General features: G+C 47.4%; 1 protein-coding gene across 1 annotated transcript in view; it reads left to right on the plus strand.

Annotated features, from left to right (window-relative positions):
- GSG1L (GSG1-like) overlaps positions 1-9,603 on the plus strand; it is a 48,595-nt gene extending 38,992 nt beyond the window's left edge. Inside the window, exons 6-7 of the mRNA XM_010076205.1 lie at positions 3,051-3,118; positions 9,581-9,603. Of these exons, the coding sequence (XP_010074507.1) occupies positions 3,051-3,118; positions 9,581-9,603 (91 nt within the window). The remainder of the gene's footprint in view (positions 1-3,050; positions 3,119-9,580) is intronic.
- Positions 9,604-15,044: the final 5,441 nt, after the last annotated feature.

Consider the following 15,044-nt stretch of genomic DNA (forward strand, 5'->3'; position numbering starts at 1 on the left):
CAAACAGAAAATAAATTCTCTTTCTTTCCTGTGCATATACCCAGGGATACTTCACATTCCCTCCTACTCCTACACCTCCATGTTCCTTTTCATGCCTCATAAATAAAACCCTCCAGCCTTTCTGCCTTCCAGTAACGTGGCACACCTCCACCCTCTTTGCATGTTCCTTTTCCTCAGCGCACACCCAGCACCCAGGGTACGCACACATCTAGCCTCTGTGTGGGGTAGGCTTTGTGCCATAGGCAGTTTTCTAAGAGCAATGTATTTCTAGTGAAAGTTAAAGCTTCTGCAGTTTATCTTCTGGGAGGCAGGGAAGAAAAGCATTAGCCCCAGTTTGCCTGATAAAGGGCTATCTAGCCCGATGTCCCCACACAAGCACAACTGAGCCGCAAACACAGCCAGCTGACACAGGGACAGCCAAGTTCTCCGACTACCTGTGTCTGCAAAGACACAGACTTTATCTTTCAACAGCTGAGCATCTGCTGTTTCTATCACTGGGAAAACATTTAAACAGCTGAAAAATCAAAAATTCCTGGTGTTATTTTCAACAATTGCCTCCATTCCCAGGTCTGGGATACTTTGAAAAGTCCAGACAAAATAGACTCTGTAGTTCACACCATAAAATCAGAAGATACTATAGCTCTTCAGATATAAAAGATATGATAGCTCTCAGAGTAACTCTAAGCAGAACAAGTAGATGATACAGGCTTGGAGGTATTATTCGCGTATTAAGTGTTCTATAAAATCATCCATAGAATTATCTGCAACATGTCAGCTTTCAGTCTTTGTCCTGTTACTGGTTGTCCTCCCTTTTTCTCTGGTTTTCCTTTTAACTGAATATTTGTCTATAACTTTTGCCCATCTATTTCAATTTTTTAGTTTATTAGGTGTCAGTTCACAACAGGTATCTCTCTCCCTTCCCTCTCAGTTTCTTTTTCTGCTCGGTTTCATACTCTCGCCCCACATGACCTTGAGCATGGTCCATTGCCTACAGTTCACCCCAGCTAGCAGAGGAGGAACCCTCCACACACCTTTCTGCTTCCTTTGCTTTGAGGATCCCTCCGGATAAGCCAAAGGGACAGAGGGATTCTTTGTTCTCTCCTATACAGTCTGATAAGCTATATGTGACAGTCAGCTGCAGGAACTGGCCACACCGACACTATCGCCACGTCCAAGGCAAGGGACAGTGCAGCAAGGCTGTCCACGTTGAATGGATTTCCCAAGTTTGTCCCCAGTTTCTGGCCTTCCTTTTTTTAGATATTAAAAAAATCCCCTTTCAGCAACTCCCCACCACCTTTCCCTGCTCCCAGAACTCTGGTGGACTTTGCTTTCAGGTAAAGAAGAAAAACTTTCCTCTCTGCTGCTGCGGTATGCTGGGGGAAAGGCAGAAGGTGTTAGTGGGGCAGGTGGAGACCTGGGGCAACAGTCACCGCTGCTGGAACAAGGGCTGTTCTAGCTACAGGGAGGAAGATCTGGGGCAAGGGAATATAAAGGATTGGGGTGAGAGTACATGAGGATTGCAGCCTGGGGTCAGGGATGGGGGCCTGAAAGGGTGGAAATCAAACCCAGGTGAGTTCCTCATGGAGAGCTAGTCACTGCCTTGAGCAAGGAATGAAAAATTAAAGTGATACAAGAAAACTTGAATTACCCACTGCCCTCTTTTACCGTTGACAAGACGAGAGAGAGTAGCAGCTTTTGGAAATGCATCCATGCCTGGGGAGGCTGCGGGAGCCCAGCAGTGTTGAGTCCCACTGGGACTGAAGCTGCTGCAGACGGGGGTAAGGAGGTGAGCCCACCCTGGCCCCGGTGGGAGAGGGGACCCTGGAGATCAGCATAGCCCTGTCTGCAGTCTGACGTCCAGCCTTTTGCTCCCTGTGAAGCAAATTGCACTTATTAGGTGCTGTTAAACCAACATACAAATTTAGCAAGTAAATCTGGAAGATTCCTCCCTCCAGAGTTCACTCATCCATAGCACAGTGTTCGCCAACTCGCAGCTGTCCATCAGTGCCCATTGTGGCATTGCAGCTGATTTCACAACATTTTTCTTGCTGACTGAGCCCTTTCTCTGATCTGCAAACCAACCCAACACCAGGCAGATGCTACTGGTGACATTCTAGAGTGAACTGTGTTCAGACTGCCATTGATACCAGTGCAGACAAAACGCCTCTGCAGGGATAGAAAATGTAGTTTTGAAGTGCTAGCAGCAGTTTGAAACAGACGGCAGGACCAGAGCTATTGCAGAGATAATAAATCAGGACTATTCCCAACACTATGAGAATCAGAACTTTTCAAATCATCATTTGCATAAACTATTTTTTCCTTTTTTTGTACGTCTCTCCAATGTATCTTACTCACAACTTTCTTTCTCTAACTCCATTGTATTCACATAAGATGTTGTGCAGATCATATCAATGCTTTCCAAAGACACATCAACCTTCTGCTCTGATTTCCTCCTCAGCCATCTAGATATCGGAACAGGTTCTAAGCTACTGACCCCCAAACCTCTCATGCACAGAGTCAGTATCTTTTCATGTGGACATCACTAAGAATTTCCAATCTGACTGTTCACCTTTCACTAGCACACAGGGATGAGTGTAACCTTCTGCCTTGGATTTATTCTGTACTTTATTCTGCAACACAGGAAGGTTTATCTGCAGAGCTGTTCCTTCTGGAAAATTACACGGACTGGCACTTAAATGGTGCAGCACTAGCAACACACCCACTTCCACCACACACGTTCTGTACACTGCTGTTAGTCCCCGACGCTTAGATTCACCCTGAAGAGTGAAAGAGTGGGAGAGACGCAACCCTGAGCCCCTCATTTCTATTCCCCATGGCCTCTTTATGCGAGCTTTCCCCCGAGAGGGGCAAAGCCACTGGAACCAAGTCCTTCCTGAGACCATTACGATCTCCATAGTGGGCCTGGCTGGCTATAGATGGAGGAGCCCAGGTATGTTGTACTCTTATTGATTCTGACCCTTACATTTCTGTACATGTGGGAGCAGCCTTTGTTTCTGTTAAAGGTGCTACTTCTGTATTCTCTTTTCCAGGACTGAGGAGGAGAGGGCTGAGGCTGGGGACCTGAGGTTACAGTGCCTCCATAGCTGCTCCCCAAATAGTAAGTGACCATGGCTCGAATGTGTCCGATACACAATGGCTTGTACCGTCCCCACGCTGGCTCCTTGGGGTAAAGAATAAGGGCTGGAGTAGGAAGCTATGGAAATAGCTGTTTGCAACTTTCAGAGAGAGTTGCCCAAACGATAATCAATTAGCATACGAACAGTACAATATTCTCCAGTATTCAATTTAGGATGTGCACATATCCTATAATTTTATGTTATCTCAAGAAGCTGTGACTTCATGGTAGTTTAAAAATATGCTCTAATTTACACCTGTATAACTTCCATTATCACTACCTTTTTTCATCTATATTTGTCACCAATTCATGATGATGCATGCTATTGAATATAAAAATGATTGAAAGCAGCTTTGGTAGACAATAATATTAGTATAATTATTGCCATTTTTTGCACTTAGAAAATTGCTATGCTTTTATTCAGCGTTTGCAAGAATTCTTACTTTAAGCTATGGGAATCTGGTTCAATGTACGGAGCGATATTGGAGCATGGCTCCAGCTCTGCTCTGAATATTATACTTTCCCTTTACTCTCCAGGAAGGATGTGTGCAGTTTCATGCATCTACTTCCCTGCAAAGAAGGCAAGTGATTCTTCATTCAGCAGAAGGAAAGTGACTTGCTGACTCCGCGCTATTAAAATTTGGAAACCTTATAGCACTTTGTTGCCTCTGTCTTGCTGAGATGAACATCTCAGCCACATACTCATGTGAAGCTTGTGTCCATAACCCCAGTAAGTGAGGGTCCTGATCCCTCCTCAGACCTGCCAGAACAGCTCTCCAGTCCCATGTCACTGCAGGTGGTCCCCCCACAGACATGACAGTGCTAGCACTGCTCTCCACCTTGGTGTGTCATCAGCTCACTTGGTAACTCCTGCTCCTCAAAAATGTCATGTCAGTTATGGGTCTTTCCACAGGCAGATCCACATCCTTCATTTTCATGGGCCTGAAAATGTCTATTAGTACAAAATTGATCTGGGTTGTATTTCCCAAGAAATTTCCCTGTCCGCCAAGCTCCTGGCTAGTGCTCAAACCTGCTTATTTCATTATGAAGACTGTCCAAAGGTCTTTGTTTCAAAGAACAGATAACAATTCTTGACATTAGGTGTTCCAAGGAATAGGAACAAGGCTCTATTAGTCCTACACCCTGCCCCAGTACTTCAGTTTAAAGGAGTCACAGCTCACCTCCACAGGTGTGCTGACAGCGCGGTAAGAGCAACCTGCAAAGGAGAAGTTTGGGATCAGTTAAAGAACAGTGGCCATGTGTCAATACTGCATCAGTTTCAGCTCCACATCAGTTACCTACTGTAATGAAATCAGATCAATATTAATGAAGTGACATGAGTGAAGCTCTGCTCTCAGTTCACAGTTTACTTATTAATCCAGTTTAAGCTTCAGGATCTTCATTATTCATGCTTATAGGGAGGAAAAGACATTAGTTACTGCAGCGTAGGATGCCACAAAGCCTCACAACCTTCAGACGAAAGTCTCCTTCCTGGAACGAGCCCCATCAAGCCATAACTGGCCTGTACCTGATCAGAGGATTCTCCTTAACGCTGTTTCTAGCTTTACGCACTCCCACCCTTTGTCACGTTACCCATGCTATGGGCTCAGGGCCAGCAGAGAATTGCTAATGGCAAGCGAACGACATGAGAAGGGCTTTGCTAAAGTCAGGGCGGCCACAAAGGTGACACTGGCCCTTTGGTTTTCCAGGGGGCTGCTTGCACAAAAGATGAGCTCACACCACCTAAAACAGACCAAGTCCTTGCTATTGCTTGCCCAGCTCACCACCTGCACTCCACTAGCAGAGCAAATGCCAGCAGAACATTTTGAGCTCTTTTTGAACTCCTCACACAGAGGTGGTCCTGTACCAGCAGGACACGAGGATGTGCTGCTGCTCACTTCATTCCCTGGAGGATCTGTCAGCTCCCCTCACTTAGCAATGCTCCGAGGCTGTTCTAATTTGAACCAAACAGCAGATAAGGAATATTTACCCATCCTCAAACATCATCCTCTTCTGTCCTTCCACAAAGACAAAACAGGGCATCTGGTCCTTGCTGAGAGGCAATCATTTTGGGGGAGTGTTGCTGGAGAGTGAAACACCAAAAACTTTAAATAAAAAAAAACAAGACTGAGCAATTGTAGAAATCAAACACCAGCTCTCCGTGTGATTTTAGAACATAAAATATTAAACATTTGCAAGCAGCCCAGGAGCACTGTGAGGGCAGGCAGCACAAAGGGCTTTATGCCAGGTCAGGACGAGGGCAGGATCTCAGGTTCCTCTCTTGGCAAGACTAAGCTATCCATCCTGAGAAATGCCTTAAATTCTAAATTTAATCAGAAGCTTGATTCCAGAGGAGTCTTGATTGGGAAAATGCAATATTCAGTCTTGATAATTCTATATTAAACCAGTTAATGTCCACCACTAAACTTTACCAGGGTTTGAACTTGCCTGAGCTGGGCTAAGAACAGCATCAGGGAGCTCTAGCTGTAAGTTGGCATCCTCTGCTCTCACCGAGCTGCCTTCCTGTGCGGACATATGGCACTGGCCCCTATACATCTAATAGTGCCAGTCATGTTTTCTTCATACTAAATTTCACATTTCCATTGCAAAGCTCTAAACACTCTTAATAGTCTGTTTGCTGTCAGTTTTGACCTTGGAGGTCTCAACTTTTTCTTTCAGACCTGCAGGGCTGGGAGATCTCAATGCACCACTTGTGTGGTCGCTACACGAAAACAAACGGAGAAGTTTCAGATGGGGATTTTTTTGTTGTTGTTGCCCAGTTATTTATTACCAAGAAATGCTCAGTTATTAGGCTCCAGACCGCAATCGTACCTGATTTCAGATACCTGTATGTCCATGCCACTTCCACGCTCTCCTCCAGCCTTCTCCCCCCACCAGGTACTAACATGATGAGCCTGGTGCTTAGATCAACGCACCTGGGAGCCACAGGGCAGACGGGAGGGGTACGGATGATAGGTGTAGAACAAGGGGTGAGACGGCGGTGGGAGAAACATCACAGCAGATGAGGAGGGACAGGTATGGTGGCAAAGCCAAAGAGGAGATGGGTAGATCAGAAGAGCCAAGAGCTGAGCAGGAAACAGCATATTCTTGCTGTCTGTGGCTATAAGCCTTGGTTGCTCTTTGGGGCAGATAAATCCAGGGTCCAGGATACCAGCTTCTCTCACAGAAAACAGAAAGATTATTCAAAATTAATTCAGCATTAAAAAAAATAATATAGTCACTGTTTTGGCAATGTGGGCATTTTAGGAGGGTCACCTGACAAAGAGGAGGCCTTGAAAAATAAAAATTTTATTCCCATATCACCACCCTGCAGGCATCTCCCCTGGGTCCACAGCTCTTCCACCACCCTCCCACCCCAGGCTGTCTACAGTACGATCTATGCAAACAGCCCTCAGTGCTGCACCGTACAGCATAGTGTCATTTTTTTCTATTCAAACAAGATCACCAGAAGAACTCTAGATTTAAAACAAGGTGGAAATGATTCATAAAATAAAGAATATTCACAGGGTTTTTTCTTGGTCTCAAGTGCCACCGAAGGAAAGCGGTGCTGGATTTGCAGGCAACTTTCAAATGTCTCCAAATTCAGCGCTACAAAAAGTCTATTGCACCAGCTCAGCTGGAGAGGGCAAGGCACAGACGGCAGACAAGGTCACGCTGACAACGGGGAACATGCTTTATATGCTGAGCAGCACGGGGCTGGAGGAAGGCAGACAACAAGGGCTGGATGCATTTGAAGTGTCGCTCAGAGTTGAGTCAAGGTTTCTCCTTGTGGAGGGACCTGACAGCTGCAATCACCTTCCTGTTTCATGTCAGCATTGATTCCAACTCCAGGTCTTGCAATTCTTTCTGTAATTTATTCAGTCCATAGTGATTCACTACACAAAAACAGGTAGAAAAAAAAATCCCCTCTGATAAAGCACCATGGTTACAGATCTAAGATCCAGCCTCGCTATACTGAAAGCAATGGGAATTTCATTCCTGGCTTCAGGCAAACCCTTGCCCACTAGGAAACTCCAAAGTTACAGGTCTCAGTTCTGTCCTCATTTACCTCTGCTAAAATCCAGACTGGATTTTGCTTTAACAACCTTCAGGTTGCTTCTTAGGCAACCAGCTCCTCTGCCTCTGAGATAAGCATGACAATAAAAGTAAATTCAGTCCCTCGATTGGCACTGCAGCCAGCGAAAACTAAAGGGTGAGAAAGGAAAGCAAAATAAAGTGATAGTTTACAATACTTCTTTGTTTCCTCCAGTGCACAGGTGAATCGGAAACCTTTCTTATATAATTTTCAGTGAGGTTAGTTATGAAACATGTTTTCTGTCACTCTTTTAAATTGCATCTTTCAATGTGGTCCATCTCCTACAGCTAATCCTGGATTTACGAAAAAAAAGCAGCCCCAAAAAACACAAAAAAGCCAACTCTGTCCACCACTGCTAAAGACGTGAAATAAAGTATTTCAGATTGTACGTGCACCCAAATAGCCTTTCAGCTACGGTGCATGTCATATTTCCCCCCCCAAGAACGTAGACAGGAATTGTTGCTCACTTAATGTTGAAATAGTTTTACACTGTGAGATATCTGAGGACAAATACATATATCTTTAACAAAAAAAAGCTACAACATGCATTTGTATTTTACTTGCCTTAAAATGGGGTTTGCTCTTGTCAGAATAAGTTTCCTACACCTTGCTACAGCAAAAATAATTTCTTGACCTTGGGGGTTTTTAGTGAAGATTAAGGATACCTGAGATTCGTCTCTAATTTAAATAACCAGTGGTTTGGTGTTCCGTGTGCCAGATCCCCCTTTGCCACTCCTCCCCTGGGTCCCTTGCGGGGGGGATAAGTTTTTTTCATAGTTGGGCAGAATCAGTGAATGACAGAATAACGCGGGTTGGCAGGGTCTCTGCAGGGCTCTAGCCCAGTCCCTTGCTCACAGCGAGTCTGTCAAACCAGGCTGGATCAGGCTGCCTAGGTCCTATCCAGTTGGGTGCTGAATACCTCCAAGGATGGAGGTCCCAATACCTCTTTTGGCCTCTGCCCCAGTGTTTGAACACCCCCAGGGTGACAAAGCCTTCCTTATATCTGGTTGGCAATTCTTGTCTTCCACACCAGTTCAGCCGGTGTATGAAAGCGCGTCACTGCTGGGGAAGGGTGCTCCCTCCGACATGTGTCCTCTTGTTTTCTTCCCTGCCTTTTATAGAACGCATTTTATGCTTCTTTTTTAGCTCTGTTTTCAGGCAGTAGCTCTGTTACTCTCTGCTTTTCCAATTATTAAAACTCTAAATTTTATTTAAACCTGATAATTACACTGTGATCTAGCAAAGGCATTAATTAACCCTATCGAAGACAAGATCTCGTGTAGCCCATCCCAACCAGAATTTGCTGCTGTCTTCCACCACAAGAGGAATATGACCATACCAGGTGCACAAGAAGACTCAGTTGGTCACTGGTATTGCTACAAAAGTTCGCCACGTTCTTTGGCCATTAGAAAGCCTGAATTGCGATCTGCACAGTGGGTATGTCTGTGTTCCCCTTCACAGTCAAGGTATTTCCAGCAGCCCATCAGGACAATTCCAGTCTACAGGGCTACATCTTCCTCTCTTGCCATCGGTCTTGCCAAACTAAGTGAAATTTAGCCGTAGGAAAAAAAAAAAAAAAAAAAAAAAAGGATCTCTCCTGCCTGGAAGCAGCCAGAAGAAAAGTATGGGAAACGATATTTATGAGAGGTAGTCAGGCATCCCCTGCAGTTGGCATTTCCAGCCACCTAAAATAGCTGCTCAGCCCTGTACACAGTCTACAGCCTGGAGCAGGGGGGAAGTCCTTAACATACGGAGCTGTATAAAAGAAATGTCACCACAGGAACAATGATGTCATTCTGTGCTGCCCTTCCGTTTCTGTCTTGTCTGTTTATTCATCCCCTTATTCACTGGGTAACCACGCGTGTGGGTCCCAAGGCAAAGGCAGGTCTTCACTCTTTGCAGCGATGATCAAGGGCAGGTGCTATGGCAACCTGCAAACCAGATATTATCCCTTTGCATTCTCCCTGGAATTTGTCACAGTCAATATGCCAGCAGCTTTCTTCCCTTCCTGTCCTTCCCCAGCACCAAATCCTCGGTTCTCGCAGAGCTGTGTGACTTTTGGGAAGGAAAACACTGAAGTGCCAGTGACTACCACACTGATGAGAGCTGACCAACGCTTCGTTGGCACCAGGGAGGAACAGGTCCTGGATTTATGTGCCTTATTTCCAAACATGTTATTCTTGGTCATGAGAAGCAGAGAGTTTTATGCAGACATGAGAAGCAAATCAGCCTATGGGGAAATGCAGTTATGGGAAACAGGCTTAACATTGTCCCAAAATAGGCTTAAAATTGACTTATAAGCCTTTAGCCTGGTCCAGAGGAAAAAGTGTGTGTTTGTCTTTCTTTAGGGCTTCACAACACCCAGCTCTAAATGTCACTAGCACGCAGAGGAACAGGAGTGACCATAATGCTCAGAAAATACCCCCATTCGCTACGTCAAGCTCTTCCAGCGACACATCAAGCAGCTCTTCACTTTCATCAGAACCGACCAGCCAGATCTCCATGGTTCAGGATCAAACCCTGCTGGACATTGTCTCCATCACTAGATTGGCCCCAGGAGAACCACCAAACCCTCAGTCATTTGAACAAAGAGATACAAATTTAGCAATGTCATGTTCCAGCCCACTGGGAGCAAGGACTATTCCAGCATCTTGCCCAGCCAGCCCCAGGCTCAGTCTAACACCCAGCTCAGCCAAGCCACAGCAATACTCTGACTCCTCTCCAGTCAGCCCAGGGATCAGTGCCGCTTCCCTCTACACCCTCTGTCCTCACACAGCACAAAACGTACAAGCTTCAGCATCGGATCACACACTGACTCCAACCAGGAAAAGCACAAGGCCTCCAGCAACAACGACTCCTGAAGATAGTTCCCAGTCTCCTGGCTGTTCTAAAACCGGACTAAAGAACACAGAAAAGGGGTTTGAATCAGATCTGGAAGGTCCTGATCATGAAAGGTATGTATCCAGGCCATAGACACAGTTAAGTGTTCAGTGATCCTATACCCAGTTGAGTCATTTAAGAGCTCCTCATAAAAAATTAAAGTATCTTTTATTATTTAGATGTTCCCAGTGCTTGTTTTCCAGCGCCTACCCCATGCTCTCACTAAACCCTGTTCTTCAAGAAGCAAAATACCACATTTCCCATACATTTAGCTCTCCAGACCCGCTTACAGACCCTCGCTGGCTGTCAGCCCCAGCTCCTCCATCCAGCAGGGCACCGTTTGAAGGCGCCTCATTTCCTCCCAAAGCAGAAAGCACGCCTCTCCCTGCGCCGGCAGCGAACCCCTGCGGTCACTGTGCGGCTGGCAGGGAAGAGCTGGGGATGGTGTCCGGCGGCACGGCCGGGGTCTCCCTCCCCACACCTCCTGCTCTGGTCTGACCCCAGGCAAGCCGGGCTGATCTCCCCCCTCTGAGCCTCTGAACCCCACACTCTCTGCCGCTTCTCTCCTTGGCAGGAGATTCGTAACCGTGAAGGAATTCCAAGCCATGGAGAAAGAACTAGAGGATGTAAAAGAAGAACTGAAATGCCTGAAGTGGAAAGTGAGACACATTGGCGAGACCGTGCAGCCCCTGGCCGAAGACAGCAAGCGGTACAACGGCTACACCCTGACGGAGCTGAAGGCCATGGTGCAGTCCGAAGATGACCCCTACAAGGCTGCGCACAAGATCCTAACCGCGCTCTTCAGCGATGTCTACTTGCTACAGCACTCAGTCACGGAGCAGGCCTGCAACTCCCGATCTCTGCCCGAGCCCAAAATAGACCCAGAGCTGTACACGGTGTACTGTGACATTCTGAAAAGCATCTTCCCTGGAATCAGCAGCCAGACCTTGAGGGAAGACACACAACCCATGCAGAAATGCACCCAGAGAGAAGTGCAACAGCATCAGAGCTCACAAGATGTCCTGCAAAGTGAGACATCTCCCATGATTTAGAGCTCTGAACTGTGGTACGTACCATCGGTTGAGCCTATCCCTTCTAGGTATGAAAAACATATTGGTGAGCTCTGAGCCCTTCATGCCACTTGCCCAACGAGACAGGGTGGGAAGGCATTCTGCATACTTCCCACATTTAAAAAAAAAAATTGCCCCCTTAGTGTCTCTTTCAATATAGGGACATTTCCTTATTTCCAGCAACTACAAATGCTGACAAAAGAACCTAGAGAAGGCATTGTGTGTCCAAGCAAGGGCCTTCCCCAGCCCCAAACAGACCAACCAACCAGCATCTGGGTAGTTTCTATTTTCTAGAGGATATCATTCATTAAATGACATTAATTGTTAGAAAACCGTGCCTGCTCTTTTATTATTTATGTATTTTTTCTCTGAAAATGCTTTGCACATCAAATCAATCAACAACCACAACTTGAACACACACTGGGATGAGCCCTGGGCATGCAGTAAACCACCCTCCTCTGCCCACCTGCATCCCACGGGAAGAAAGCCAGGGCACAGCGGCCAGCAGCTGCGTGCACCCCAGCACATCACCACTGCAGGTAACCGGGGGCCAGGACGTAAGAGCGTCCAATACGCCCCCAAATCACCAACCCACCAGTGAAACAGGTGAAGGTCTGTGACCTCCATCTCTCCCAAACTGTCACGATGGAGCTGTCGGAACAGCTCACATGTGCTAACAACGGTGCTTTGTCTTCCCATGGCAATGATGCTGGAAGGCTGGCCCCTGGCAAAGGTGATGGCTGCTGGGGAGCCACCCGAGGAAAGGAGGCTGCTGGTGGGGAGGACACAGAGGAGAACGGCCCTGGAGCTCCCTCCTCCCTGCCTGGGACCCAGCACAGTGCCATGGATGAACAGCAGTGTGTCTGTCAGGTTGTGCTCACGGCGCTGGCCTTGTAGGCGGTTTGCAAAGATCTGGTGAGGCCAGAGGGATGTCCTTGTGCCACCTGGCTCAGTACTGATGGAGGATACTGCTTCCCTACCTGCTGGTTCACCTCTTTCAGAGAGTCACTGACACTTCGTGGAAACAGCCCCTTCCCTGCTCTCAATGTGACAAACACATCAAAACCCAGAACCCATCTGTCCTGCACGCTGCTGCTGCTCCCTGCCAGGCCACTGAGGGGGGCAAGACGAGCAAAAGGGAACCCTGAGGTCAGCCCACCTTCCCCTCTGCTGGGATAGAATCCACTTCTTAAGGTTATTCCAAAACTAAGAAGGAGGAAGAGGAGAAAAAATAAAAAATTTAAAAAGAATAAATAAAAGCAGATCATTCCTCCTGTCACCAGAGTTCCAGCCATCTTCAGGGGATGGGCAGTACCCTCCAAGGACACGCTGTGCCTCTGGGCTCTTCTGCATAAGGACTCTGGGGATGCTCTGACATCCTACTTGTTTATCAGCATGATATATCTATACTGTTCTCTTCTGGGCTTACAAATATATATTTTAAAGCAATTTATTTTACTCACAAGCTGATGTGCAGACACAGGCACAGCACTTTGCCCGTGTGCCCTCTGTACCTCACCACGGCCAAGATCTCCAGCCGCACCCGGCAAACGGCCGGGCGGCTCCGGCAATGCAGGCTCAGCCCCGCGGGCCTGGGTGCAGCCACAGGAGCCTCCCCCGCCACAGCCAGCTCCCGTGCAGGCAGCACAGAGGTGGGTGTAGGAAGGACGGAGCCGCTGGAGCTGCAGGGTCCCCTCGGAGCAAATCACGTACCCTGGTGAGCACCGCGGCGGGCTGTGACAGACCATCTGGAACACTCCATAACCTCCAGTGGACACAGAACAGAGGGAAGTGTAACGTAGGCATTAGCAACATCAGTCTTTGTGTGCTGTACTGCCTGTCCTCTCTGCCTGGAAAATCTCAGTACAGTGGATCCTGCAAGGCTTCTCGTATTCACGGGGCCAGACAACATGCTCAGGTTGTACTTTAACCTTGTTCTCCACGTGCCTACTGGTAACAAGGTCCAGCACAGGCATGTGAATTATTATTAGTGTTGCCTCATGGAGGCCAGTTCTGTCAGGGGCTGTCAGTTCTGGGTCCCTTTCAGGTTCCAGCATCCTCCTCCTTCTGGATCTGTTGTAGCATGAATCACTTCTGCCCATGAGGTTAGGTCTTTTACCCTGATATTCATGGCTTTCAGCTGTTCCAGTGGAGCTCCCAGGTTAATCATATCCAGCTAGAGCTGCCCACTCTTGCCAGACTCTCCATACATCATTACTAGTTGTCTGCAACTTCTGAGCCCCAGAGTCCGTCGCCAGCGCCTTCCCTGCCGAGTCCAAGGGAGCCTCCATATATCATTACTAGTTATCTGCAACTTCTGAGCCCCAGAGTCCGTCACCAGCGCCTTCCCTGCCGAGTCCAAGGGAGCAGCTGCAGGGAACCTGTGGAAAAAGCAGCAGGACGCACCCGCTACACGTGTCCTTCCCAGGCTCCTTGCTTCCTTCTTTTCCCCTGTTGCTTTTGTGCCCTGAAGGCAGCTCTGCCTCTGTGAGCGTGGTTTGTTCTCCAGTTGCTACATTATCTGTACCTTTGTGACCATCTCTGGTACTTGAGCCACCTTCCCTGATTTCTCTACAGGGAGAAAAATGTACTCATTTTCTGCCCATTTCCCTGAGTGCCTCCTGTTGTTTGTGCTCCTGTGCATTACCCAGTCCTTTCATCCCTGTACAAGCCTTAGCTTTTCTCGCTCGCTTTGCTTACTTGGGTTTGCTGGGGAGAGAAACACAGCTCTCTTCCCACAACCCTGAAGAGCTTTTTCTGAGTCCAGTCTATTTTTCCATCCACCGCCAACACAACAAGAGGGTGAGGGCTGAACGCCCACCTCTGCAGAAGGAGCCCTTCTCCTGGGAGGGCAACAAACCTGAGTCAGTGGAACAGAGGTGAGACAGCGGCATCCGAAATACACCCGCCTGAAAGCAATTTGTTGCTTTCACTTCCAGCGTCCTGCGCTTGCCAGAAATGTGTCCTGTGACACGCATGCTCTGTCTTAGACTTGGGATTTTGCTGCCCAGTATTCAGACAGAAAGGCAATTACACAGCCCCATTATTCTGACAGTTAAGAAGATTCAGCCATTGTTCTTCTTGGACAATTCAGACTGATTTGCCCTGTGCCGACACTGCTCCTTAGCCTAAATAAGCCTCCTCTCCAAAATGTTATCACCTTCCCTTGTGTAGAGAGAGACAAAGACGACAATCAGACACACAGTGAAAAATTAGTCTACAAATCCATGTTGCATTCCGTCTATTGTCCATTAAACTATATAACTCTATTTTTTTCCATTAACACATACTTTCAAGTCTGAAGACCCAACGCTGGACAAAATGATTTTTTATTTCCTTTCTTAACTATGGGCATTACATTTGCTATTCTCCAGTCATTCCCAGAGCCAGAGACCATTAGCGTTACATGTACTCAAGCACCACGCGCTGTCCTGTGTTCATCCCCGCACGTAACCTGGGCACCCCAGAGCCATGGCACCAGTTGTCTTCCCCGTGTCCTCTCCTGGAGCAGATGTCCAGGCAGAGGTGTGAGGACATGAATACCTCTTCCAGCCCCAGGCGACCCGTAGTTTGTACTGACTGTGTTCAATAAGCAACCTGTTAACATTCACTGTGCTGTGGCTCCTTAGGCTCCAGCTGGCAGAACAGATCCTACAGCAGATAAGTTATGTTAAACAGAGGGTCCCGATCCATACTGGGCACAGAATCACAGAATAATTTTGTCTGGAAAGAGCCTCTGGAGGTCAACTGGTCCAACCCCTCTGATCAGACAGTATTCTAGTGAAAGAAACCAAATAATAAAATCTGCGCTGCAAAAACCATAGCAATAGAACAAACACCTGCCAACAAACAAAAAAAAAGG

The sequence above is a fragment of the Pterocles gutturalis genome, unplaced genomic scaffold (genome assembly GCF_000699245.1).
Source record: "Pterocles gutturalis isolate BGI_N339 unplaced genomic scaffold, ASM69924v1 scaffold18068, whole genome shotgun sequence".
Classification (NCBI taxonomy): Eukaryota; Metazoa; Chordata; class Aves; order Pterocliformes; family Pteroclidae; genus Pterocles; species Pterocles gutturalis.